This window comes from Rhyacophila brunnea, unplaced genomic scaffold, assembly GCF_057557595.1.
Source record: "Rhyacophila brunnea isolate RB1 unplaced genomic scaffold, BYU_Rbru_1.0 scaffold_15, whole genome shotgun sequence".
In the NCBI taxonomy this organism is placed as follows: domain Eukaryota; kingdom Metazoa; phylum Arthropoda; class Insecta; order Trichoptera; family Rhyacophilidae; genus Rhyacophila; species Rhyacophila brunnea.
Window position 1 is genome coordinate 28,607,608 of NW_028232806.1, and position 24,555 is coordinate 28,632,162.

A 24,555-nucleotide genomic window follows, 5' to 3' on the forward strand; every position below is an offset into this window, starting at 1 on the left:
AGGTTAGGATTTCATTCTTGAATTCATGAATTTTGTCAAAATCAGCTATGAAAATTGAATTAATTTTCATATTGAATCTAATAAAACTGGAGAATGTATAGTATACGATCATCTCTTTCCGATAGAAACGTCACGGTGAACTGTGCCACGGTGAAATGTTTTACGTACAATTTACATGTTTGCATATAATTTTTTTTTTGTTTGTTGTAAATGTGTTGTATGTTCTATTTTTAGGTCGCAAAAAACGCGCCATCAGCGGCAAGGAAAATGGTAAGTCATATATAAAACAAAAATGTGCATTTTCATTAGATTCTGCATGTTGTCTGCATTGTTTCATACACAAACACGTTTGAAAGGACACATCATTGTAGAAAAATACTTATAAATGGTAAATAATGGTTAAAAATAATTTTAATATTGCTTAGTATTTAAGTAGGTTATAATTTCGATTTTAAAGTCGTTTTCGAAATAAAATTTCGTAGGACAATAAAGCGATGATTTATAAGATTTTCTGGGAAATTCGAAATCAAAAGCCTACAAAATAAATTCAGTAAATTCATCAAGTACCTACTTATAGTTTCAAAGTAGACCCCTACAATTAATTGTTCAGAAAATAATACCAAAACAATTTTAAGGACTTTAGGACGACCCCTTGATATTCACTCGAATGTGTTTGACATTTCCAAGATGGTTCAGTTTTAATTTAATCCAAAATAGTATAATTTTGAGAGCGCACTTAAGATCAAAATGATTTTTGATTTAATAGAAAGTAAACAGCCAACACATACCTACCATTCAACAGCTACTGCTTATCGCTTTATGCCGCGCGCAGACAAAACCACTAACCACAGCCACTGGTGGTAACCACACGCTCCGGACTGCAAATTCCATACTTTTTGTGTGACGTTTGCACCTGCTGCGTGGTGTACGTCGAATGCAGCGACTTCCGTTGTTACACCCCGCACATAACCTTACCGTGCCTCACCGCTGAGTGTTTTAATTCTGCAAATTACACCCGTACATTCCTCATGCCCAAACACTCTGTGCTTTCATCTTTCATTCTAGTGATGAACACTTGCCTTGCAGCTATTCCCAGTGGCGGGCATGCTCACCAGTCTCACCAGTCGCTGCGATCCGTCTCACCCTCAAGTGGTTACCGTGTGCGCGTGGCCTTATTGTTATTTAGTTCTGCTGAATTGCTAAATGTAGAAAACTGGAGTAAAAAAGTAGTTAGATTTAAAATGGCTTTAAATAATTAAACTTAGAATCGTAAAAAAATAGTATACCTGGTTAGTTTGCCTAGCTTTTGTACTTGCACATTTGCCGCTGCACTCCGACAGTTTCTCTGAATTTGTTACATATGACTGCAAAATGAGACAGAACCCAGTTATAAAGAGCTGGTATTTTAGGGTTTATTTAAAAATTTATTTTTATATTTCTAAAATTCCAACTGGGAAGAATATAGATTGTTCCCAATTTAAAGTTATAAATTAAAAGTATTATAGGTTACCCATTATGGGATACCTATTGCTTAATAGCACATTTGAGGAAAAAGCATTTTTTCAAAATATATAAACTTTGAAGAGCATAATAAGAATAGATTAGATCAAGAATAGTTATTGTTAATTTTGTATTTTTTATTTGCTATTTTGCACAAGATGTATACTACACACCGCCATTATTGCACCATTTGTATCGGAGATGCTTTCGCACATTTAATCAATAAAACCACTACAGCCTTATATAATAATTTATATTACAATATATTATATTAAAAATTATTTAGAATTACCTATATATTCTATTATAAGGTATATTTTCGAGGGGGTCGGTTTATTTCTGCATGTTTATTTCTGTTTCTCAGATGAGCCAACAGTGAGACCTGAACCATCATCGGAACCTACATCTGAACCCGCTTCTGAGCCCACTTCTGAACCAACTTCCGAACCCGAACCTGCATCCGAACCAAACTCAAAACCGGAACCCAGTTCCGAACCCGAACCCACTTCTGAACCAAGTTCTGAACCTGAACCCACATCCGAACCCGCCTCTAAACCGGAACCCGCTTCTGAACCCAGTTCAAAACCTGAGCCAACATCTGAACCTAATTCTGCACCCGAACCTAATTCTAAGCCAGAACCCAGTTCTGAACCGGAGCCTAGCTCAGAACCAAATTCCACACCCGAACCTAGTTCGGAACCGTCTTCTAAGCCTGAACCTTCATCAGAACCTGAACCTTCATCTAAACCCGAACCCTCATCTAAACCCGAACCTTCATCTAAACCTGAACCAAGTTCCGAACCAGAAGCGGCGATTACGCCTGATAAAGAAGGTATAGTGTTTATTCTACTATTGGAATCAATAATAATCAAAAGCGATAATAATATGTAAATGGTCCAATAAAACTTTGACAATATCAATTTATTATTGTCAAAACAGATAAATATATTTTGGAAATATGTTCACATAGAAAATTTTAGATCAATATTGTTAAATAATTATTAAATTAATTGGACTCTTTACATATTTTATCGTAATTATGTATACCTAATAAAAGATACCTGCCAATGATAATAAATTGTATATAACATTAACATGGTATTAAAAGGGATTAGTTAGTTCTCTAAATGCCTAATTACTTACATAACATTTTTAACAAATTAATCAGTCAATTTCATTTGGTATAAAGTACTAAATATTACAATATTAATCATGGGGTGTTATTATAAATAATAATAATTATGTGTTTATTTTATAGTAGTGCCATATATTTTTAAATCTATCATGCTTTCTCTTTCCATCTTGCCAACATCTTCTATCACTACGTTTTGATTTCTGCTGGATTAATTTTCATTTTGTTTTACGCAGTTTAAATCAACTTCCGTTTAGGTGAGGTTAAGCTTTATTTTAAACATTTAGAATTTTTTTCTTACTTAAGCTCTGCGTTTGTGATACAATTAATAAAAAAAATGTATGTTAGTTTAATAAGGCTTTTTGTATTTTAATTTTATTTAATTTTACTCTATAATCCCGAATAAGGCGAAGTTACGTTTATTATAATTTTTTAATCAAATATAAATTTACACGAATACGATTACATACTTTTGAAAAACGTTTGAGACATAGCTGTTTTAGAAAATCATAGAATAAAAGTGTTGGATCGAAGGAGGTTCAAACTACCAAACTTTCAAGCTACCGTATCAACTTATGATACATGTAAATTAATTTTAGTAACTATATTATCGGAGGCTTTGTATTCAACCAAAAGAAGGAAACCACTTTTATGCCTCACGATATTACTATGGCAGTATCTGACAGGTTGCAGATTTTAAACGACACACGTTGAATTTAGAGTGAAGCTCTTACTACAATTGCTGTAATACCAATAATAATTGTGGCTTAGTATGTATTTCATAATTATTCAAACAGATGTCATTATGTGTTTAATTTGTTAGATTATGCAAATCAATCGACAGTGGCCATTAATTTGAGTTTAAAGTCTCAGAAGCAAATCAAAAAAATATTCTATTAAAGATACGAGGGTGGGTCAATAATTCCTTAGAAAAAAGCATTAAAACAGTTTTTATTTTTGTATTTTTTTTTTATTTCTCAACATAATCTCCTTGGAGCTCAATACACTTGGTTAGACGTTTCTCAATTTTTTTTAAACCGTCAGAAAAATAAGTTTTCGGAAGGTCCTCAAAATAAGCATTTGTCTGATCGATGACTTCTTCATTTGAAAAAAAACGTTGTCCACTTAGCCATTTTTTTAAGTTTGGGAAAAGGAAAAAGTCACTGGGGGCTAAATCTGGCGAATACGGTGGGTGGTCGACCAATTCGAACTTCAATTCTTCAATTTTAGCCATTGATCGTAAACATGTGTGAACACGGGCATTGTCCTGATGAAAGAGGATTTTTTTCCTGTTTAAATGAGGCCGTTTTTCTTCAATTTTGTTTTTTAGCTGGTCCAATAAAGATGCATAATAATCCCCTGTTATTGTTTTTCCTTTTTCCAAATAGTCAACGAAAATAATTTCACGTGCATCCCAAAATACAGTAGCCATAACCTTACCAGCTGATTTTACGGTTTTCGCCTTCTTTGGACATGGTTTGCCTTCGCAATCCACTGCTTTGACTGTTCTTTCGTCTCGGGAGTATAGTGGTGTATCCATGTTTCATCTACAGTCACAAAGCAACGAAAAAATTCATCCGGATTGCGTTGCATGAGCGACAACAGGGCTTTAGAGGCCACCACCCTATTGCGTTTATTGTCGACTGTGAGCAAACGCGGCACCCATCTTGCAGAAATATTTTTCATGCCCAATTTGTCATGTAAAATAGAAATGACGCTACCTTTTGAGATCCCTGTAACCTCAATTATCTCACTCAACTTTAATCTTCGGTCACTTAACACCATATCGTGGATTTTATTGATCATTTCTGGTGTAGTCACCTCTACAGGACGTCCTGAGCGTGGTTCATCCTTTGTTGATGTACGACCACGTTTAAATTCATTTAACCAGTTATAAATAGTTGCAAGTGAAGGAGCAGATATGCCGTGAACTAAATCCAACTCATTTTTTATTTCGTTTGCTGTTAACCCTTTTATATTAAAATGTTTAATAACAGCTCTAAACTCAATTTTCTCCATTTTCCATTTTTCCATTTTCCACTAGCAAATTTTTTTTTTAAATGTACGAGAAACACACAACAACCCGACCAATCTGATTGAAACTTCGCAGCATACTGAATCGGTAGTGCCGCTGCATGAAAACAAACCGCTTACAGTACTAGTCGCGCCACCTGTCGGCTTTTCTAAGGACTTATTGACCCACCCTCGTAGCTTAAAAGATAAGAGCACCATCCCGGACAGTAAAAGATGCGTACTCGGTCCAACCTTCAGACGAAATAATTAATAATAATTCTAGGATTCTTCTGATGCTTTTATCTTGTGTATATTCCATGTAGAATAACAAAATGATAATTTAAAAGTTATTATAATGAGTTAGTAATGTTAAATTAGGGCTCGCCTTGTATTCGGGTTTATGTAGTATTCTCTTTCAAACAGGCTCTATACTATTCTTCTTCATTCTTCTAGAGACAGGGCAAACTTCAAATGAAATTTTGAAACAATCGACACCATCTGCTATTTTATATACATACTAATTATTTGAAGAGTAAATCTATGGTCTTATTTTTTTCCATATCTATTTTACCAATGTTGTATTTTTTCATTCGATATGTATGTTGAATTTTATCTGTTTTAAGATTTTGATAAAATAAATAACATTTAGAATAGCAGATGGTACCTATACTTCGTTTCAAAGTTCATTCACAAAAAATGCTTCTTTAAGATGTTTCCTTGCATTTTTTTAAAATTTTTCATAATATTTATATATATATAATAATGTTTACAGAAAGTAAACAAACATAGAGAGAAGTGAAATACATTTGTACTGAGATATCTAAGCAAATGTTTACAAAACTTGACAATATTTTACTATCCGTAAATGCTTTATGTTTTGTTGGGTCCATTCTGTTTTACAAAAGTTATACAACAATGTGACTAATCCAATAAAATTATAAAACATCCATTTATACATGGTTTGTCGGTAATTCATTTTTATTGGTACCTACTAAATTATACAATACAAATAGGTTAACCACACGATAGACGGCATCATTCAGGACTACATAGGTGTCTTACACAGTTCAATCATGATGCATCTTAGAAGATATTACATTTTTTAAAGATGTCCGTCATTCCTAGATATTTGTGCCAATCATCTGCCCTTGTGGTCAAGTGCATAAGTCACTGTATAGGCTTCTCATCTGGGAGCTCCAGGTTCGATTCCCAGTGAGGTCAAATTACATTTATGTGATTTTTTCAAAGCCCAGGAAATAATGTGATTGTTTCACTTCTACTACTATACTACTGCATAACTACACTACTATCAGTAGGCCTCATGGACTGTTGCGTAATAGTACCTATCATTGAAAAATATCATGTCATTTTAAAAATTCAAATTAAAATTAAAAATTACCTATTTTTAAATTACTTAATAAATTAAAAATTGGTGAACATGACAAATTTAAAATTCAGGGAGGTACACAACATGACATAGAAAACAAAGAAAACACATGTTAACAATATTTTTAAATAAAAGAAACAACATCATAAAAAGAGTAGCAAAGTACATGGAGTACACCGAGTGAGCTAAGTAAAACATTTATAAAACAATATCTACCTAAACTCACCTCACACAAGTGAAATATATCTATTCTCGAGGCGATTTGATTGAACACAGTTATTGCCCTCCCACTTGACATTACCAATCGCAGGTTAGTCTGGCACCTTGGGAGAATAAACAACTAATTCATTTTACTTTGTATTTGTATTTAAGTGTTAAATTCAAAGTGATATGTGAATGTAATAAATTATAAATTTGGTATTTAGGATACTTCCCGCAGCACGCATATTCTCCCAAGCACGATTTCAACGGAATGGATTGCTGCGATATTGTTGTTGGATCAGCCAGAGGAAACAACTTCAGGATTCTTGATTACTACACAAGGGACAGGTAAAAAGATTTCATAACTCTACCCAAGCCTTATTTATGTTATAATCACTAATTTAATATTAGAGGTTATATTTTTGTAAATGATAGAATAATTCGAGGGTTTAGTGTCAAACAACACTATCTACAAAAGTGCAACTTTACAGGAGAGCCAAAAATCGTTATTTTAGATTCTTGTAACTCAACAAGGGAAATGTTTATTTAAAACCTAATGTTAATATTTTATAATTTATTGTGTATTGTACATTTATCTTGCTTATGATGATGTTAAAATTTATAGGGATAGTTTTAAAAAAATATGAAAACAAGGGTAACTTATGTAGTTAGCGTTAAACTTTACTGACGATTTAATAAGAAATTAGAAAAGATTGACATAACGTTGTTTGACTATCATGTAGCCATACATGTAAAATAATGTTATCTCAAAAAAAAAAGTTTTTTGAGATAACATTATTTTACAGATAGACAGATAGACAAATATAAACTTTTTTGTAGATAACGTTGTCTGACTTTAAGCACTCGAATTAGTGCTTATTTTTAACTTCTGGAAAATGTTACTTAATAAGATGAGAGTTCAAGATCCATTGTGGATTTGTATGAGAGTGTCTCCTTCTGAAGCCGTAGATTGTATGGTTTTTTTTTTTTTTTTGAATTATTAACAACCATGTCCTTGCTTTTTCGTACAAGGTGGTTATTAGTAATTTTGAACAATCACAAACACCCAGGCTTTGAGAAAAACACATAAGTGTTTTTTGTCATGACCGGGAATCGAACCCAGAACTCTCGGGTGGAAGGCCAGCGCCTTACCCACTGCACCACGAGAGCCGCCTGGATTGTATGGTTGAACATTTTGTGTAGGCCCATATTCTGCAATATTTTATGTAGTATCAAAACCAGAAAACTATAGTACCTCGGCTACATCATGATAGTACGAAAGTAAGGAAAGATTAACGGTAAACATAGCAGAGCACGATGCATATTTCATGGCTTATGAGGTAATCGGTACGAGTGGAGCTTCAGTGAATTATTCTGGGTAGTAAACAATAAAGTAAAGACTTACAATCGGGAATGTCAAAAGAAAAAGAAGAAGGAGGCAGATATGCTCTATATAATTTATGATAATGGCAATTCGGTATTGTTTCGATTAAGAAATTAGTGCAGGCTGAATAAAGAGTGACGGAATTGTTTAAATTCTATAGTTTCCAGATAAAACTGTTACCAGATGAAACCACTAAGTTGTAAGCTAGTGTTGTAAGAAGAATTATTAATCAATTTGATAGCCATTCACAGAAAAAGCAATGATCACTTAATCTTTTCTATGCCTCTCAATATTACTATGGCAGTATCTGAGAGGCTGCAGATTTTTAACGACACACATTGAATGTAGAAGTTCTTACTACAATCGCTGTAATACCGATAATTTTTCACTTTGTATTTCATAATTATTCAAACAGATGTCACTGCATGTTTAATTTTTTAGATTATACAAATCAATCAACAGTGGCTAGTAGTTTGAGTTTAAAGCCGGACGAGATAACTCCCGAAATTTGTATGTGCGGCCTGTTGATCACGGCCATATAGAGCAAGATAACTCATTGAAGGCATAGAACTGATTAACAACATATGTATGACTTGTCTTGGACAAGATATCAACAAGATAATGATCCACATCGATTTGTAAGAATATTCGGATAGATAGTAATTAAGATTTGAACCACTTTTACCCGGTAACTGGACAAAACGGAACATGATAAAACAGAACATGAATAAACAGAACGATGACAAAACAGAACATGAAAAAACAGAACAGTGACAAAACAGCCGGGGGAAAAATAAAACATTAATTTTTGTCGTATCTAATTATTAATTATTAAATACTTGTTAAAACCTAAGTTTATAAACGAAATATATATACATATTTAATATATAGTCACTTTTGTCACCGTTCTGTTTCTTCATGGAACCTTTTTTTCCCATATTTTAAAAATGTATACCAGGAATATAATACTAAATTAATTTCAGGTCCACTCCTCGTGTTGATACCTTCTGGGGTGGAAACGATGATTTAACTGGTGCCATGGGCTTTGAAAAGGACGGTGTAACAACGTTGGTGTTCCGTAAAAAGTTGAAGGCAAGTTGTATAATATGCATTCATGGTATAATATTAATTATTTTTGAAGGCATAGCATGAAACCCTGCCATTAGTAAGTGGTGTAGTATTTGAATTGGTAGATTGTCAGATTATTAATCTAGTATACAGAAGGTATTTTTACTTCCCGTATATATTATACACTTTACCTAGAATGGGTATTGTGGTAAAAATACTGCTTAGGTCACAGTCTATGTTTGATTTAGGTATATAGGGTGTTCATCCAAAATTTTCGAATGCGATTTTACGCCAGATATATAATACGCCCGTATAATTGCGTTCATCCAAATTTAGTACATAAGCATCTCGCCGAACCCGAACACCTAATGCCCCTCTACCATTAGTTTAGCGAACCGATTGCTAAATTCAGCGGAGTCCATTTTTGACAGATCGCAACTGACAGCCCGCGTTTGTTGATAATTGTCATAGGTACTTGTTTTCTTCCGTATTTCATTATGATTCAGTGTATTATTTTGATTATTGTCTAATGGTACTATCTATTTTACAATTAATTGATTCTATAATTGGTGCTTCATTTTATTCAATCATGAATGCTTTATTTATAGGTACTAAACTTTGCTTTCGTAGATAAAGCTAATCTACAATGCCGCAAATTTCGTAAAAGCGGCGACGCTTTCAAATTTAAGAGTCTCGTTAGTAAATACACATCAGACGCAGATTCATGAAATCAAATAAATACAAGTAATATAATATTTTGAACAACTCAATTCACATGATTATGCTGGAATCGATTTATGCATAATAATTATATGGTAGGTAGGTATATTATCACGATAACCATTTACTTTCATTTGTTTATATTGTAATGATTATTTATTCAACAACGTTTATTCGGCATTCGGATTATCCGGCCATAATGTAGTATTAATCGAAAAATAAAAGAAATAATATGAAAGTAAATGTAATAGCGAGTTCAAAATATATGGACCACTAGGGATATCTAGCGGCAAAATGTGAAAAATTGTCATTTATTTGACAGTTAAGTGCCCATAGACATCAAAAACTGACCATAGAGAAAAAATATTTTTCTGTTTTAATATAAGGAATACTTGTTTCAAATAGACGCGCATGTACAAACACCGTTATTTGAATGGAACATAATGGAACACGGCGGCACCCGTATATACAAGTCCGCAGATAAGTGGGTGAACACTCGACAAGTTTTATTACGGCAATAAACGGTTTCGGCGTAAGGTGAGACCGTCATAAACCATTCGGTTCGGCTTATTTCCCTGGATACCTTGATAGTCATTATATTTGTCTCTCTGTCTTGGCTGACAGGCGAGGTAATATGTATACAATAAAAGTTATTAGAAATAAAATGAATAGTGTTATTATTGCGATAAGGGATACATTGGCCAAATTGCCAGAAGTTTTAATATCAGAATCCTGCCATATTATGTTATTGAAAGTAACAATGGCGAAGGTTGGAGGTAGCTTGTTAAGATCCGACATAAATTTAGTGCACGCTACTTTGTCAGTCAAACGTATTTGTCTTCATTGAACTAAGACTACAAAGTGTAGATAGTGTGTGTTAGTTTTTAAAATTCAATTAAAAACCATGCCTAATCCAAGCCATAGTAGATACTAATCAAAAAATATTCGTTTATCTATAAAATATCTAAAATTATGTCATTAAACCATACATAATTTTAGATATTTTATAGATAAACTTTTTTAAAATTTATTTTTAAATAATTCATTTTTATCGATTAGGTTTGGTTTAGGTAAGGCTTAATGAATTTTAAAGAACTAACAAACACCATCTCTAATATATATATATTCTTAAATCAACGAAAACAAAAAAAATTACTGAAAAAGTGTGCTATTTATTTAGAATCTTAACTGCCTACCTTCACCCTTCGCCACTGGAAAGTAATCGTAATTTTATCCATGAAATTAAAGGAATCACTTCAAATGCCATAAATACAAACTGATATTTATAAATAAGATTTAATGTTGCATATTGACAGGCGGTGGAAAATACTGATCATTCGATCGAGAATGACCTGATGCACGTGATCTGGGCGAGAGGACAGGAGCCAGGAAAATATGCACATCATCCTGCATCAAATATCAACGACACTACTCCGGGAATCCTCAACTTTTACCGACAGGATGAGCTCAAGTATCATGGCGGACAGTGGCAGAGAGGTGTCGTTGCTATCAACTTCTATGGTAAAGAACAGTGCTTGATCTTTTTCAATTATGTTTTTGGTATTATTGCCATATGAAGAAAAAGAAGAAATCTTTTGCTAATTCATTTTTGAATTGAAGCAAATATATTATGATCAAGAAGGGCGTGCTGGGTAATTTATTTTGCATTGATTTGAAACAGCTTAAATCTATTACAGTGGAACCCTGATTTTACGTGGCCGTAATTCATGTTTTCCCGCTAGCGTGTATTTACTGCAGTATTATTCAATTTAGAACATTTAATTCCTATGATTACTTTTTTATTTGCCATAAGTTACATCTGAAACATTCAAAATTCAATTAAAATTAAAGATTTAATTTATTTAAATATATTCAGGATCAAGCAGAGTGGTTTGTGTTCTTAAAAAATCTTTATAGTAAACGTGGGCAATGGTTTTGAAACAAAGCTTTTTTTATTAATTCTATGATATTTTGAGTTATGTATGTTTGATAGCTATGTATTTCATGCTACGAACCTATCTTTGGAAAGGTCTAAGATAATGTATAAATAATTATAGTTGTAGCGTGAAACAGCTGTCAACATAAATAACTCTGAAATAAATTGTAGAATTAACAAAAATAAAAAACTTTCTTTTAAAACCATAAAATCTATATTATTAATTAAACATATTAAGAACTGATATCGTCGATAATTTTCTACAAACACGTATCTCAAAAAACACAACTTTTCAGAAGAGGCAAATAACAACTTTATTCTCTCAGTTTTTAATTTAGAAATAAATTTTCATCTATGAAATAACCATTTAGTATATTTACACATATTTTCATGAAAAATATGTTATGTTTCTTCAATTTATCGCACTATACTTTCGACCGATCAGTCATATTGTCGAAGATACGAGAATACATTGCAACTTTATTATGAATATTACTGCAGTAAACACGTATCTTGACTTACGAGAAAGAGCTTCAGTATGTATAATCGTCTATCGGAGTTCAGTATTCTGTATACTTACAAACACGTAACTCAAGATACGATTTTATAATATTTATAAAAGTCTTTTATTGTGATACGAGTTTTATGTAATCGCTTAACGGCCCACGTGCTCGTCGTAGGTCAAAATTGAGTTTTTATTGTATTTTCAAACCATGATCCTGGACACTCCTTAAACGTTGTAGATAATCTATTTATATAATTTTGAAGCCTTATTATCCTTTATAGTTATTTTAAACATTTGATGACTGCATAAAGTATTTTTGTTACATAAAATAGTATTCTTTTAAACCTCTCGCTCTAATGTTTTAGAATATAGTCATATTTCGGTACATAACTGGGCAGTATCACACTTGAACGGTCAAAGACATAGCTTATAATAAGTATCTTTAGAATCATCTTCAAATGTGTTAATCTTGCCGATTTTTTGAATAATAAAATGCCTAATTCTTGTCAAATTTGGGATGACAGAGATTATCAATATAATTTTTTATCGTGAATATTTTACAAAAATTATTTCGTTATAAATTATACTAATGGTTTTATAAATGCGTTTAAAAATTAATAAATGTAAAAAATCCTAACACCACTGCACAGTTATGTACCGAAATATGACCATATTCTAAATCATTAGAGCGAGAGGTTTAAAAGAATACTATTTTATGTAACAAAAATACTTTATGCAGTCATCAAATGTTTAAAATAACTATAAAGGATAATAAGGCTTCAAAATTATATAAATAGATTATCTACAACGTTTAAGGAGTGTCCAGGATCATGGTTTGAAAATACAATAAAAACTCAATTTTGACCTTCGACGAGCATGTCCCCCCTTCAATCTATTATGTATGTTTTGAGATATGTGTTGGTGGAATATGTACTTATTCAAATTCTGAATTCATTACATCAAACAATTCAAAACTGACAAAAATTGAGATACGTGTTTGTAGAAGATTAACGACGATATATCACAAGTACCTACCTTCTTCTTCTTCTTCTTCTTCTTCTTCTTTCTTCTTCTTCTTCTTCTTCTTTGCCCATATCCGCCCCTTAACTGGAGCATATGGACACCACGCGGCGCCTCCAAGAATCCCTGTCGCTCGCCAGTCTTCTTGCTTCGTTCCAGGTCAAACCAGCATCCCGTAGCTCCGCCGTATACACTCTGTAAAATCTTCTTTCAGATGAGATAGCTAAAGGCTCCGGGGAAGGTGAGATATCAGACTTATCGAACGGCAAGTGCGGAGGCCAGTGGAAGCTTCCTAGGAACTGCACCGTGTCGAAGGGAGACTGTGAATACGCAGCCAGCTGGGAGTACCTCGGTCTCAAGAAGGGGAAGGACAAAGTCAAGTTCACCATCAGTACCAAAGCAAACGAGCAATGGACCGGAATTGGATTCAGTGATGATCAGAAAATGGTGAGGAAACTTTGTTATTATACACTAAAGTCATTACCTAACATAAGTCTATTTTCGTGACGCTTTCAGCCATTTTTATAATGGTTGGGAAGAACTACGTGGAATTCCAAAACATCACAAACACGTGCCTTGGTAAATTGCAGTTATTTACAGCTGGGAATACAGTATTGTTTGATTTTATCACGATTATAAAAATAAGAGAATGTAACATTGAAACATTTAGAGTGATGACTGATGATGGTATGTTGGACATGTTTTGGACAAGTCCTACAGTGTTCGGAAGCTTGTACATATGCAATTCATCGTATCATAGTTTGCCATGAGCCGTTTCATTAAAATCAGATGACTGTTTAGCATTGAGATCAAATTCATATCTAAATAAAATACTACAAATATGACAATTAAGATGCTTCCAAACTTTTTTAATCTATCCATGCATACAATCTTGCAATTTGCACGATAATAAGTGTTTACACGTCCATTTTATTGTAATGGCCACGATAATAAGTACTGTCAGCAGTAAATCCATGCACACGTAAACAGGGTATCAGTTTAAATAAAATGCACATTTTTTTGTTCTTGTTATCAAATATTTCATTCCGATCAATATCAAATTATTGTTCTTATTGAATCTAATATATTGAAACTAATAAATTGAAACATCGTCTGCAAACAAGCGTCGAACATTCTTCACGGCTAAATGCTCTACGAACAACTCATTGATTTTTGATTTCAATGCGATATGGCTAAGTCTTCCCAATACAACAGCTCACGGTGAAATGTGCCACGGCACGTGTCCGGTAATTTGTACGTATGCAGATCGCCGTATCACACTTCACTGTGAAATGTTGTATCAGAAATATATTTTGGTTGTATATTAAAGTCCGTCCAACCTCTTTGGGTTATTATAGTACCGAAATAAAATTCATGTCTAAATAAAACACCGTTCTTGTCGGTTTACAGGAAGCCAGTGTCAATTTTTTTTTGTAAATAGCCGATATACTCGATTATTGGTTAGGTTAGGTTAGGTTTCCATTCTTGAATTGAATTAATGTTCATATTGAATCTAATAAAATTGGAGACCGTATAGTATACGGTCATCTCTTTCCGATAAGAAAACTCACAGCAAACTGTGCTACGGTGAAATGTGATATATATATAATTTACATGTAACCGTTACGGCAAACTGTATACATACGATTTACATGTAATCAAGTCCTACATGCGTCAGAAGACATTAGGCATCTTGGATGACCACTAAATACCATTTATATTATGATGTATTCAATGAAGTAACCACAAGCAACAAAGATTCTTGGAAAGGTACATAAATATGTTACTATTTAAGTAGTAGATAATATGGCATAAGAATAAGGTTATAAATAACATTTTTTTTTTCTTGACACTGTTTTAATGACAGTAAATTTCGTTATTACTGTGTTTATTCACATTACCTAATGACATTTTAATCTATTTTCAGTCTCAAACTGATGCTGTGATTGGTTGGATTGAGAAATCCGGTCGGCCATTCTTGATGGATACATGGCTGAACGGCTACGGCCTCCCAAGACTGGACGCTAACCAGGATATTGATGATGTCACCGGGAGAGTAGAAGACGGTGTCGCCACTTTGTCCTTCACCAGAAAACGATCCACCAGTGATCCTGATGTGAGTTATGATTTATTATTTATAATTTACTTTGGACAGAGTATATTGTCACTATCACAAGAAACATAATTTTGATATAATTGTCCCCGAAAGTTTAAAAGTGTATGACAAATCAAGATTTTTATTTGCTTGCTCTCTGATTAGTCAAGTTCAGTACATATTTAGTGATTTTCGCTCGTTTAAGAAGTACTTATTTTTGAATCCATTATCATCTTCTGCTCATTGGTGAAGGATGGAGGTAGACAATTAAGATTCAACATAAATCTTCTTCTTCGATGGCGCTACAGCTCAAGTCGAGCCCTGGCCTCCTCCACCGCCGTCCTCCAGCCAGTACGGTCATTCGCACGTCTTTTCCAGTTCCTGATTTTTAGCAGCTGGTTGGCATCTTTTGTAATGTTATCACCCCATCGTGTACGTGGCTTTCCCACTTGCCTTTCCCCCCCTGGGTTTCCTTCGAGGATTTTCTTCGGTCACATTGCTTAAGGTCACAGTCTATGTTTGATTTAGGTAGTCATAATATTTGTCTCTCTGTCTTGGCTGACAGGTGAGGTAATAATAATGTATACAATAAAATTTATTAGAAATAAAATCAACAGTGTTCTTATGGCGACAGGGGATACATTGGCTAAATCACCAGAAGTTTTAATATCAGAATCAAACTATATTATGTTATTGAAAGTAACATTGGCGAAGGTTGGAGGTAGCTTGTTAAGATCCGACATAAATTTAGTGCACGCTAAACTTTGTCAGTCAAACGTATTTGTCTTCATTGAACTAAGACTACAATGTGTAGAAAGTGTTTGTTAGTTTTTAAAATTCAATTAAACCCTGCTTAATCCAAGCCATAGTAGATAATGGTCAGAAAATATTCATTTATATGTTAAAATATCTAAAATTATGCCATTAAACGATTAAACCATACATAATATTAGATGTTTTATAGATAGAAGATTTTTTTTTATTGATTATTGTTTGTTTAGGCAGAGCTAAATGGATTTTTAAAAACCGACCAACACCATCTGTAATAATATATCACAGGGGCTACTGCTTCTTGTAAGTCTCGAAATCAAGTTATGGAGTACAGTGGAACCCCGATCTACAGCTCTCGCATAAATCGTTTTCCCGCATGAATCATTCATTTTTGAAAGTCCCGCCAAACACCCATAAGAACAATGTTAAATAATCTCGCATTAACCGTTCCAATTTATCGTTTTCTTCGATCTATCGTCTAAATATTATGGTCCCGTCACAACGATTGACCGTTTTTGTTGAATATTGTTCATTTTGCTTTCGTAGAATTGTTTATGATACGTACAGACCTCGCGTCGCTTTGTTTGCACAGGTCGGTCAGCACTCAGGCTTGCCTCGAATCTCGTATCATGAATTTTTATAAGTCGCAACTAAAATGTCCCCCATGAAGAAAACTATAACTCTAGCTGAGAAACTGAAAATAATTCAAAACGAAAAAAATCCAGGAGAAAAATGAGTATAATAGGTATCCCGCATTTATCGTTTTTATTTTAGGGTTCCTTGAAATCCGTAGAATCGAGGTTTCACTATAATTGCAATTTGAATTTGGACATACTCTCTAAAATCAGGCATAATGCTAATTTCTTTGTACTTTGTGTGCATATTCTATCCTTGTCGATTTGCCAAAGACACTTAAGTGTTATTTTTATATGATGACAAAACACTAGGTAAGCTAGCTTAAGTAATAACATGTATATTGCATATGATACAGATGTAAAATTAATATTATTATTTTAACTGTTTCAGGATCTCTCATTTACTGATGAAAAATGTCTTTACATGATCTTCCCAACGAGAGGAGGGCCGTACAATGCAATCAACAAGAAAACAAAGAAACACATGGACATCCCTGCAGTCAGCTCGCGAAGAATTTGCATCAAGCCTTGTGGAATCGGTAAATATATAAAATTAATTGTATCTGAATTATTATTCAAAGCATTAAAATTCGGCCCATATTGATACCATTATGATAATCAGAGTTGCCAACTTAGTGTTTTTCTTGCCAGATCTAGCTTGCAAAAAATGCATCTAGCTTATGGCGTTTTATTAGCCTTTTTTGATGCCTTCAACAGCTTTAAATGTGCTGAAAATAAGCTAGATATTTAGTTTATTTATTCACATATTTAAAGAAAATAGGTCAGTACTTGAGAAATAAAACAACACAATAAAACAATATGAGTATTCTTGGTGTTATAGTGATATAGTGGTATCAAATATTATAATTTAATGTGTGCTTTAGTATGTGGCATTGCATTAACGGTTATCGGAGATTCTATTCTCTGGTATTACCTAATTATTACTTATCATAGTGTGTGAGAAATGTGTGAGATTGAGTTTTAAGGGCTAAATTAAGACTACCTTGTGTTTGAGGTATGCTCTAAGATCGCAGTGTGAGCCACTGAAAGAAAACATAAGAATGTCTATATCTCTAAATGTTATCTGTGGACATTTTTTGCCTTGCTTTCCTGAAGACAAACATGTGATATTGAAATGGTTATCTAAATTTGCAGAGGTAGATGAAGTGGTGACGACGGAGGCTACTATCCCCGGCCTGTCCTCGTACATGATGCACGTGAGGATCGTTAACCTGGCAGAGAACTTCAACGCCCCCAAGAAGGGCTCCAAGGAATATGATGACCTCGCTAATACTATCAAGGAAAGCTTTGCCGGAGTTCTTAATAGTCAACCCGGATATCACAAACTGTCTGTTGAGAAACTTGAAGAGTAAGTTATGTTTATGGTGTCGTTCTCTTTAAATTTTGTAAAAGGTGACTTAAAACATTGGCATGCATAATAGGTACATATTCTTTGGTTAGGTAAATAAAAAATACAGGTATGGGCTGACAGGGCTCTAGCCTGGGGGCCTGGGCTCAGGTAGGGCCCGGCGTGGCGAGTCGACCAGTTAAGTGATATAAACAGACATCAAAAACTCTCTAATAGTTAAAAAAAGCGCTATTTCTCTTCAATAACGTTATTATTTAAAATTATGTGGTTGTTCGATACAATTTTTTATTTTGTATCGATACTCGACAACTCCATAATTAAAATGGATGTAATATACAAATAAACACTAAATATACACGTTAATTTTACCGCGTAACTACACCATTTGGAAAAGGCTACTGCAGAGCGTCACACTAGCTTTATATTTAACGATAGGTAGGGGGCCCGCCAAATATCCTAGCCTGGGGGCACGTTTCAGGATGTGGGGGCCATGGTTCTGACACTGTTAAGTAATTATATCAAGACAACGGTAGCAGCTAATTATGTGACTTGTAAATCACGTTTTGTTCAGTCAGAGAAAAAGCTATTGGCGATTTTGAACAGAAAGCTGATGTACCGAAGATTTATGGAAAAAAGAGCAAAAGAAAAAGGTATAGGTATTTTGGATGGACAAACTTTCACCGAAAGACCTAAAGAAAAATGAGCTTTCTATGCGCGGCCCAATCGAATTCCTCCACAATCAAATGTGACCCAGCGAAGCAAAAGATTAGACACCCATGCTGTGGATATGCTCAGTATGAGTGAAGGTATACAATACCCTGATGCAGCCTGGCAACGGCAAATTCCAATGCAGTCGCATTTATAAAAGGACAGGTTTAGTGGGTATATGCTCTATATGGGTTAACATTGAAGAATTTGTGGTGTTTGGGGCTTAAGCCTTATAAATCTGTAAACTTTCTACTATGTAGGAAAGAGATTGATTATGTCACTATGATGCCCTATCTTTTCTCGATAGTATATAGAAAAAACGTAATTGATGAAAAATGGTTTTATAATACAAAAAAGGACCTAACATAGTGAATATCTTTGTTGTAGTTTTTCAAATTAGTCTGTCCATGGTTCACTTAATTTAATTTCGAATAGACATTGTTTTGTAAAATATTAGGTATATTCAATAATTTTTAAATTGGAGCTTGTAATTGACTTGCAATTTGGAACAATTTCCAACATTTTCTAATGCAAAAGAACTATGTGGAATCTGTGTATATTCTTCTATTAACAGTGGAGTTGTAAAAACATGCATTTCTCTTCCTACCAACTTAAAAACGTAACTTAAAAAAGTGTATTTATGTTTAATTCCAGCCAAGCGGGAAACCAAATGTTGGCAGCTCTCCGTCTCGAGGTGGATGAGTCGAATGAAATCGAAAGCGGCGCCACGGCCCGCTCCCTGGGAGCCTCCAAGAAAGAACTCTCCAACAAATGGTCTGAAACTGTCAAGGAGACACTTCTCAGTGGAAGAGTCGGAGCTCTCAGTGTCGACCCTGAATTCTTTGTCTTCGAACCCCAAGGATGTAAGTTATATTTGACTACTTGAATGAGTAGGTAGGATAATTTAATGTGTGTCCTAATAATAATTAATTTTATTGTTGATATTCAAATACACAATTGGATAGTTATTGGGGGGGGGGTGGGGTGGGTACTAATGATAATTCAATATATTTCACACTGTCCTACAAATATAACTATGTATGTAGGTACTGTCATCTCCCGTCAAAATGCGTGGTGTGAGATGCATTTTTCTTGCTTGTTTCTCGTGTTTTTTTTAATGTCTGAGAAATTTTGGGGACTTAGGAGTGTTAAATAACACACCGGAATTGTGGTTAGAAACGGCGAGGTTTATTACATTAATATTACAATATGACTACATTTGTAAAATTATTTTAGAGCCGCGGTATGAACATGTTTACTGTTCGATGATAAATCGATTCTTCTGTTTTCAAAATGGCTGCTTCGTTGGTCTTTCGATCCTGCCGCTTCAATCATTTTGGCGTTATGAGCGGTCTCGCATCGCTTTTAAGCGATGATTTTTACGCTAAAAGCATTCGACAAGAATGTGGCGTTGCCGTTATTAAATTTTGGCGCCAAACAAGTACAGCGTTGCCGGTTTATTATTTATTTTCGCAATCAACCCTTACTATTTGTCGGCTTGATACTGATTTGGGATTTCTCTAGATCCACAGAGACATCCCCAAATGGGGACCATTTGGGGGTGTAATGGTACATACCAGTGGCGAAGAGTGGAGGTAGGCTGTTAAGATTCAACATAAATAGTGCAGACTAAACTTTGTCAGTCATATTTATTTGTGTTCATTGAACTAAGTAATAATACATATTGCAGATGTTGATAGTTTGTTTTTAAAAATCATTAAGTCGTGCCTAAACCAAACCGTAATCGATTAAAAATATTCGTTTATTTACTATATATTTTAAATTATGTATGGTTTGATGGCATAATTTAAAATATTTTATAGATAAACTAGCGAATACTCGGCATGCGTTGCAATGCCACTCAAAGAAATAAAGTGTTTGTGTTTTAATTCTGTTTATTGAAGTGCTTTTTGTGTGATATTACACATCATTTTTTATTTTTCTGTCTGGTGCGTACACGAATAAATCAGAAGTTTTCCACATGGCATGGGAGCAGGCCACATATAGCTGTCCATGTGAGAAGCATGGATTTTCCAAATTTGGTATAGGAATTGTGACACCCCCGTATGGTCCCCATTTGGGTGTGTCTTTGTGTACCTGGAGACGCCCGAATCGGTATCAAAGCCAACAAATAATAACGGCTGATTGCGAAAATAATTAAATAATGTATAATACCACTAATAAATAATATCTGACCGGCAACATTGTCCAAAAAAAACACGTATGGCAACGTCGCATTGTGCACAGCTCGCGAGTCCAACGGTTTTCTTTTTTGGCGGGCAGATCGCGACAAGCAGCAAAATCGCGAACGCGTACATTTTGCGCTCCGTAGAATTAAATGATAAAAAATGTAACCATATAGTATATATTAACACCAAATAAACCTCGTCGTTTCCGAAACCATTCCAGTGTGTCAATTATCCACCTTCATCCCAAATACAGACGATAAAAAAAGAAAACAAAACAAAAAGTGACAGTTGAAAAATTCACACACACACGCAAAATGGAGGGGAGTGATAGAATGCATACGAATAGAAGAAGATAAAATTTAAGAAGAAGTAGATAGTTGTACTAATTCAGAAATCTTCACGGGTGTGCGTACAACAACTGACCACAGTTTCATTACAATCGGATGAATGGTATAGGAACGCATACGAGACAAACAAACAAACATTCATTTATATATATATATATATATATATATATATAGTTTGACTATTATCTACTATGGCTTGGATTAGGCAGGATATAATTGAATTTTAAAAACTAACAAACACTATCTACACATTGTAGTCTTAGTTCAATGAAAACAAAAACGTTTGAATGACAAAGATTAGTATGCACCATTTATGTTGGATCTTAACAGCGTACCTCCACCCTTCGCCATTTGATAAGCTTGTGATAAATGTTCATGTGAAATGGTTAGAAAATTTATTATTAAAAAAGAGCAACTTTACTTGTTTTTTGGGTTAGTCCACTTACCATTCTGAAACAAATTCATTTAAAAAGGAATATGTCATTAATTTACTTCACCTCTTACTCAACCAATTAATTATTGTTCTCACTATGAATATTTATTTCAGTGGTAGCGACATTGCCCGTGGAAGAATCCGAGGGTAATTCCAGGACATTCTTCGGTCTGTCTGAGACGAAGCTGTACATCGTGCTGGGATGCATCTGCGCTCTCGTGCTGGTTGCTTTGCTGCAGGCAGGATGCACCATCTATAAGAGTGCCCGCACTCCCGCCCCCGTCAACAAGGTTAATATTTACTAACTCATCTCTTTTATGATGCTAACAACCCTTCTCTTTATAGACGAAGCCTGAATATATTATGAAAGTGAAGCTGATAAAAGGATAAGAAAGGTAAATTGTCTGTAAGTTATTTTGCATTGCAGATTCGTTTGTAGCAATCTTCACACTATAAGCATTAAGATTCACTTCCAATTATTGTATGTGTGAAACTTCAATTTTTTACGTACGTATGATATTTTAAACATTAATTACTGTATAATATACGGTATCCGAAATCAAGCATTAATATTATAATACAAATGTAGCTATAACTGCCTGTAAAATAACAGGCCGTTATCAATTATTCTACATAGTTAGGCAGTCAAATATACTGAACCAGTGGCGAAGACTTCATAATAGGCGACTATTTAAAGCTTACCCTCTTAAGAAAAATAATTTTTAATTGCATATTGACATATTTATATTATAATCACATAATATCATAATTTATTCAATATGCCAAAGATATCTATCTTATAATTATGTAGAAACATCATCATCTTTTCACCAATTTCAATAAGCACCATCTACGGCGTCTGTCGAAAGTTTAAAAAATACGCCACATCCCATCTCTCTTCAACATTGTATTGTATTGATTATTTGCTGGTGAATCTGGGCGTTTTTTTGTATTGAGTTTTTTGTCACGTGATCTCAAGTATGTGTCGCAGTCCAGACAAATCTGTAGGCTGTTGAAGCAGCGCCTAATACATTTATATGATTTATAGTAATAATTTGTTTAGATGAAAGATTTGATGTATTATTTTTGTTGATTCAAGGATCAGCTGATACCCAATTCGGCTTGGAAGGATTATTCAGTCGCCAACACCAACTACGCCTTCGAGTCTTTCGAGAACGATGAGAAATATAATGGAGGAACCACAGGAAGAGACAGGTGAGTCAATTATTATTGTCTGTGGAATAAAATACTGTTTGTTTACTATACAATAGCAGAATGTAGCAGTACCAAATTCAATTGAGAAATAATTACTATTTTCTTTATATATTTTTGCAGCCGAACGAGCACGATGCCGGTAAACAACGGTCACGCTAGGCATGCCAATGCTAACGGAAATGGTAATGGTAATGGAAATGGTAACATGAGCCGGGTGCCTCCTCCTTCAGGACCTGCCCCAGGATATTACCACGACACCAGATCACTCCAGAGACCTAGAGGACCACCTCCTGGCGGATACAGGTATACAAGAAATTCCTCCATATCATTGTATATTCAATAAAGAATATTACATTCTTAAATCTTGTGAATTATTCGTTCAATAAAGGAAATAGAAAACAAAGTATGACATACAAAGTGTGTACTATATTATATCTCATAAGGGTACCAAAGCAAAGGAAAAATGTCATTTGGGTTTTTAAGGGTATACGACTGCCATGTAATTAAATCAGTTGTTTATAATATATAAAATACATACAAGAAATATCCACGAGGAATATGTAATTTTTTATTTGGCTAATATTATAATTATTATACCCTGTATTTATCTTACTATTTCTTTGGTTTATTTTAGTTATCAGGCCGGGCCTGATCGTTCGGCCCACTCGTTACCGCGGCAACCTGGACAGGGCCGCCCCAGGCAGTCTAGCCAAGGGGGCCCCCCTCCGGTCAACCCTGACTTCTACTTCATGCCTTCTCAAAGGAAATATGAGGGAGAGGTAGTGCGAGTCTACGTTGACTACAACAATCAACCCAAATAGAAAACAAAGTAATCAATTGAGACATCTGTGTGGTGTTATTGAAACTTTTTTGTAACAAATGAGCGGCTTAAATCTTCGCTAAAGTAAATTAGGAATACGTCCCAACACCAAAAAGCTGTTTGTTTGTATTAATTGTAGTGTTGTACAAAGTTTTAATATATTCAAACGAGCAGTAATTAATGGTTTTCACAGTAAGATTAATTATGAAATATTGCAATAACATTGTTCTATTTGTTACAAAATGTTTAATTAAAATAAAATTTATGGGCATTTTAATGCTTTGATAAATGGACATAAATAATTAGTGTATGTGAATTGTTATTGATTACTAATGGATTGTTTAATTCTATATTGTATTTTAGCTTTAAATGAATAATAGAAAACAATTTGTAAAATTTTTAATGGAGTCTGTAAACAATTTTATTAAAAAGGTTACATGGTAAATTTGAATATTCATGATATACCTGTCAAACTATTTTGTTTTGTAGATTGAAAGGTAACCACTATGATAATGTTTGAAATTGTTTTATAAATATTTAAATAATTTTGTAACATATTTTTATAAAAATAACTAGTTGCCATTAATGTTGATTGGGTTATGTGTAAAATTATGATAATGTTTTAAAATCATAGGAATTAAAATATAACTACCCAATATAGTAATAATTAGATTGTCTCAACTTTTCCATGCAGAGCATTCAAATTTGGAATCTTATTATGAATATTATTATTTATGGTTTACAGATGCCTTTCATTGGTTGAAATAAAATTTAAATTCAGTAATCAAAATGGCGGCTGTGAAACAGCTGTTTAGTAATAATAATAATTCATGTTTTGTATTAGCATTGACTTTTATGATCTTTTTAAACGATTGAATGTAGTTGGTGTGTCTGTATGGATTAGTTTGAATCGGTATAGCTTTTAATAAGACTTAGTCGAAAATGTCTCTAATCAATCGATTATTTTCATTTGACGATGATATTACACCAAAACATATGAAATATAATTTTTTGATTACAGATCTGATATTTTTAATTTTATTCTATTTCATGTAAGTACTTATTATAATATTTGTAAATTTTTACGATTTTTCCTTCTACCTCTCA

General features: G+C 33.7%; 1 protein-coding gene across 1 annotated transcript in view; it reads left to right on the top strand.

Moving 5' to 3' along the window:
- Positions 1 to 23,700, top strand: part of nahoda (DOMON-like domain-containing protein nahoda) — a 314,096-nt gene extending 290,396 nt beyond the window's left edge. The window contains exons 11-24 of the mRNA XM_085942871.1: positions 235 to 270; positions 1,865 to 2,332; positions 6,458 to 6,581; positions 8,601 to 8,709; positions 10,722 to 10,926; positions 13,081 to 13,313; positions 14,794 to 14,982; positions 16,759 to 16,906; positions 17,523 to 17,736; positions 19,099 to 19,307; positions 21,528 to 21,703; positions 22,513 to 22,628; positions 22,749 to 22,931; positions 23,263 to 23,700. Coding sequence (XP_085798997.1) covers positions 235 to 270; positions 1,865 to 2,332; positions 6,458 to 6,581; positions 8,601 to 8,709; positions 10,722 to 10,926; positions 13,081 to 13,313; positions 14,794 to 14,982; positions 16,759 to 16,906; positions 17,523 to 17,736; positions 19,099 to 19,307; positions 21,528 to 21,703; positions 22,513 to 22,628; positions 22,749 to 22,931; positions 23,263 to 23,449 — 2,597 coding nt within the window. The 3' untranslated portion in view covers positions 23,450 to 23,700. The remainder of the gene's footprint in view (positions 1 to 234; positions 271 to 1,864; positions 2,333 to 6,457; positions 6,582 to 8,600; positions 8,710 to 10,721; positions 10,927 to 13,080; positions 13,314 to 14,793; positions 14,983 to 16,758; positions 16,907 to 17,522; positions 17,737 to 19,098; positions 19,308 to 21,527; positions 21,704 to 22,512; positions 22,629 to 22,748; positions 22,932 to 23,262) is intronic.
- Positions 23,701 to 24,555: the final 855 nt, after the last annotated feature.